General features: G+C 41.0%; 1 protein-coding gene and 1 long non-coding RNA gene across 5 annotated transcripts in view; one reads left to right on the top strand and one right to left on the bottom strand.

Moving 5' to 3' along the window:
- The window catches only part of ccnyl1 (cyclin Y-like 1), a 67531-nt gene that overhangs the window by 18177 nt on the left and 44426 nt on the right, over positions 1-4928 (top strand). For 3 of the 4 annotated variants that reach the window (XM_043693295.1, XM_043693294.1, XM_043693293.1), the window contains exon 2: positions 3847-3921. In XM_043693295.1, coding sequence (XP_043549230.1) covers positions 3849-3921 — 73 coding nt within the window. In that variant the 5' untranslated portion in view covers positions 3847-3848. Of the gene's footprint in view, positions 1-3846; positions 3922-4547; positions 4630-4928 lie in introns of those variants that run through there. The other variant, XM_043693296.1, reaches the window with a different exon arrangement.
- The window catches only part of LOC122551423, a 36120-nt gene that overhangs the window by 1641 nt on the left and 29551 nt on the right, over positions 1-4928 (bottom strand). The window lies entirely within an intron of this gene.

Here is a 4928-nt window from a genome sequence, read left to right as displayed (position 1 = left end):
CCCCCCCCCCCAGCCCCACACCCCTCCCACTATCTAGCTCGCAGCCCCCCTTCTCCCCCCGCAACCAGTCCTGGTGAAAAGTTCCAACCTGAAATATCAACTCCCTTCTCCTCTGATGCTGTTTGACCTGCTGTGCTTTTTCCAGCTTCACTCTTTATCCACTCTGACTTTTCCAAGTATCATGTAGTCGCAGAATGTGTACAAATCAGTCGCTTAAATGGCAGTATGGGCTCGCTCACAGAATTACAGAATTTTGACAGTACAGAAGGATACCCCTTATGTCTGTACTAGCCCTCTGAGGTTGAAAGGGCTGCATCTGTTCCTAATTGTCTTTTACGTCTCACAGGCAAAATCATATGTTTCCTCTGTAGTGTGTGGTTAGATGATTACCAGCTGGTAAGGGTTGTTTTCTACTATTTTTGAATTGAACCCTGCATTAAAAATCCATCAGAGAACTCCAGTTCAGATTGCGTGAGATCCTTGATTGACCAAGACAGAATCAAATCTTATGAAGCATAGTGTTAACTGAATTAAAGAAGGAACCTAGAAATGTGCCTGGAAGCCCTTCCAAAACCCGTCGTCTGAACAGTATTGAGTTCTTGCAGCGAAACTCTGCTGATTGGAGGGTTGGTGAGGAAGAAGTAGTTACCGGGAAAAAAAAGAGAAGAATGCTGAATTCATCTTGTAAAAACAACTTTATTTACCGATTGTTTGCAAATAAATTCACTTGTGACAAATCAGAAATTCACGGTTAAAACCATTAAGGGTATTCTTCTATATTTTTGTTTGCCATTTTTGTGTTTGTATAGCAGTTCAGATGTGAAATTTTATTGTGTTTGGTGTGTCTTTATCTAAGATAATTGAGAAGTCTAGTGTGTCCTGATTATTTTAAATGCCTAGTTCTCTGGATAGACGAACTACATGAAAATGAATAACTTGTGTATCTTAAGGCAAAAGGAGCTGACTTTGGCAAGTGCTACTTAATTATTGGAAGAAACGATGATTCCTGAAAGTCTTGTACTTGTAACATTACATTTAATTTTTCCACTAAAGTGACCTATTAAATTAATGATCAGTAACCCAAACTCATTTTTCTGCTGCCAAAGTCCAATTGACTCAAAGTTTGCACTAAGGGGAGGGGTGGGTAGGGTGCAAATTTCAATTTTTCTCTGTCAACTCATAGGTATTTAATGCCCATCAGTCCAATTGCTTTGCAATTTGTACTATGCTATGTACAAATGATCAGTCAAATTGTTTGATTAGATTAGATTCCCTACAGTGTGGAAATTGGCCCATCGGCCCAACCAATCCACATTGACCCCACGAAGAATAACCCACCCTGACCCGTTTCCCTCTGACTAATGCACCTAACACTATGGGCAATTTAGCGTGGCCTGCACATCTTTGCACTGTGGGAGGAAACCGGAGCACCCGGACGAAACCCACGCAGACACGGGGAAAATATGCAAACTCCGCACCGACAGTCGCCCGAGGCTGGCATTGAACCTGGGACCCTGGTGCTGTGAGGCAGCAGTGCTAACCACTGAGCCACCATGCTGCCATAGCATCCTCCTAGATCTCTGTACTGGTCCAATTCTGCCCTTTTGCAGATCCACATTTTCTAGCCCATAATCATTGGCAAATGAGGCCTCTACCTTAGCACAGACAATTCCTTTTCTAAAGTTCTCTTCCTGTCATTACATAAATACTTTTGAAGTGTGAGCTGTAGGGAGAGGCTGAATAGGCCAGAGCTGACTCTCTGACTCTATTTTCCATGGAGTGTCAGAGGCAGAGAAGTGACCTGAAAGAGATTTATAAAATCATAATGGGCATGGATGGGGTGAATAGACATTGTCTTTTAGCATTGGGGGGGAGGGCGGGGCCTTAGTGGGAGGGAGTCCTAAACTAGAGGGCATAGGTTTAGGGTGGGAGGAAAAAGATTTAAAAGGGACGTAAGGGGCAATTTCTTCATGCAGAGGGTGGTGTGTGTATGGAATCGTAAGGGGCAATTTCTTCATGCAGAGGGTGGTGTGTGTATGGAATCAACTGGAGGAAGTGGTAGAGGCTAGTACAATTCTAACATTTAAAAGTCATCTGGATGGGTATATGAATAGGAAGGGTTTTGAGGGATATAAGCCAAATGCTGGCAAATGGGGCTGGATTAATTTAGAATGTCTGGTTTGCATGGACGAGTCAGTCTGAATGGTCTGTTTCCGTGGTGTACCTCTCAATGAGTCTAGGTATGGTTTTCTTGCAGTTGAACATGCAAGCTACTTTGTGCATAAGACCTCACAAACAGCAATGTGTTAAATTTCCAAGTAATCTGTTTCTTTGTGGGTGTGTGAGTGATCAATATTGCTGTACTGCGAAAGTAGTGCTTGGAATATTCTATTTCCACTGAAGAGGACAGATGCGGCCCTTGTTTCACATGTCGTCTAAAATAAGGCATGTTTGACAGCAGCCTTTTCAGTACTGCATTAGAGTGTCAGCCTTGATTTCTTTTTGGCCTGGCAATTTTTTGACTCGGCCAAGAATTTGACTAACTGAGCTATTTTAAAGTCTGTAGCCCCTTCTTAGGCTTTTTAAAATAAAACTTGACTCCAGGCGTTTAAGGTAATATTAAGACAAAAGGACCAAGTCTTAATCAAAGTGATGGGTTTTTAAAGTGAAAGAGAAGCAGAAAAATTGAGGAAGGAATTCTAGTGCTGCAGGCTATATTAGCTAAATGTTTGATCACCAGTGATGAACATTTGGTGAAATTAGGGCGGTTCATGAAGCAAGACTTCGATAAGCACTGACATTGTGGAGCTGTAAAAGATTATAGGGATCAGGAAGGCGCAAGATCATGGAGAGATTTGCAAACAGAGATAGTTGTTTTAAAATCTAGGCACTGCTTAACTGGAAGCCAATTGTAGGTCAGTGAGTGCAGGAGTGAATGACAAATAGGTCTTGGTGTTAGTAAAAACATGGACAGCAGTTTTGCGTGATCTCAGGTTTCCCGAGATTAGAATTTTGATGCTTATTGCAGAATGTGTTGGAATACTTAAGTCTCTAGGTAACAAAAGCAGAGGTGAGGGTTTCAGCAACAGTTAAGCTAAAACAAGGGGCAGATTCAGGGTGGTATTATGAAGGTTGACATAGGTGGTCTTGATGATGGCATGGAAAAATGACTAGCAGCTCATTTTGGGATTGTGTATAACACCATGCTTACAAACAGTCTGGTTCAGCTTAAGACTGTTGCCAGAGAGCAAGATAAAATTGTTTTCTAGGAAGTAGTATTTTGAAATGAGGAGTGAAGGCGATGACTTTAGTCTTCCTGATATTTCTGTGCAACCAATACAGACTGTGGGACACCAAGCATGGCCGTTTACTGAGAGTTGTGGGATGGGACTGTGAGGAAATTGACAGGAAATAAAGTATGAGAAAACTTGCATGGAAATTTTCCATTTGCATTGAATTCCGTAGCATTTACAGTGCAGAAGTAGGGCATTCAGCTTTGTACTGTTGTTTAAGCTCCACATGAGCATCTTCCCACCCCTACTTCATCTAACAGTATAAATATCTTTTCTTCCTCGTGTTTCTGTGGCTGCTGCTTAAATCCATTTATGTTTTCACAAATTGCTGAATATGGTAGCAAATTCCATTTTCTTAGCATTTTGAATGATTAAAGTTACCTTTGAATTCATAATTGGATTTTTTTAACCACTATCTCATTGTAAATGCCCCCAGTTTTGGTCTTCTCTACAAACAGAAATATTTTCTTTAAATTTATAATTTTGTAAAAGCTCTTCAGCTGTTGTAACATGAGATACAGTTGTTACCTATTCCTCTGTCTCCCTTTTCTAGATATGAACTTAGAATCCAATCCATCTGATCATCCAAGAGCCAGCACCATCTTCCTGAGCAAGTCGCAGCCAGATGGTGAGTATAGATATGTTTGATCAGTCTGTTCAGCGATATTATTATATATCTCTGGAGCAGATGGGACTTGAACCCTTGACTCCTGGCCCCACTACCACTATACCACAGGAATCTTCAGACAGTGAGTATGTATGAGCCACATTAATATCGTAATATCCACATGTCTTCATTGGCCATTGGCCACCAGAGTAATGTTGTGCATGTATCAATGTGGAGGGATGTTTCATGGTCACCATTGCAATAGCTAACTACAGTTTCCACTCTGGAGTAATTATCCTATTCCTGCAAGAAATATGTTGTGATTTATTTCCAACCACCGAAACTACACTATCCATAATATTCATTCACCAACTTTCAAATTTCCACGTGATAAGAAATATTACCTTTTATAGCTAAGTTCCTAAAGATTTCTAACCTGCAGGGTGAATGGGTTGCCTTTAATTCAGTGGTGAACAGTTTCATTGGTCTTCCTTTATTCTTCCCTATGCAACTCTTTTCCATTAAGTACTGCGCTACCCAAAATTACTTGGCGAAGGTGGCAGAAGGGGGTTATCCCCTTTGTTCCCTATGAATTGCTGAGATATAATGAGAAGGTTATTTTTGCTTATTTACCTTTTAGAGCTGTTTGTCATCCATAAGGATATGACCAGGACCGCAGGTTCCAATATATCAGCAACCTGGGGGTCATGGTGACCAGCAACTCTGAAGGTAAATAAATTCTTAACATTGATACTTAAGTAACTCAATCAAATTAAGAGTTATTAATTTTTAAAGGTTTTTGAAGCAGGTTAGTCCAAGGCAGAGGCACCCAATCCAATTGCACATATTTTTCCTGATTTACTAACTGCCAGCAGATAGAACATAGAACATAGAAAAATACAGCGCAGTACAGACCCTTTGGCCTTCGATGTTGCGCCGATCCAAGCCCACCTAACTTACACTAGCCCACTATCCTCCATATACCTATCCAATGCCCGTTTAAATGCCCATAAAGAGGGAGAGTCCAC

The sequence above is a fragment of the Chiloscyllium plagiosum genome, chromosome 7 (assembly GCF_004010195.1).
Source record: "Chiloscyllium plagiosum isolate BGI_BamShark_2017 chromosome 7, ASM401019v2, whole genome shotgun sequence".
Taxonomy (NCBI): domain Eukaryota; kingdom Metazoa; phylum Chordata; class Chondrichthyes; order Orectolobiformes; family Hemiscylliidae; genus Chiloscyllium; species Chiloscyllium plagiosum.
Note: the sequence above shows the minus strand (reverse complement) of the source record. Positions and strands in the feature narration are given on the sequence as shown.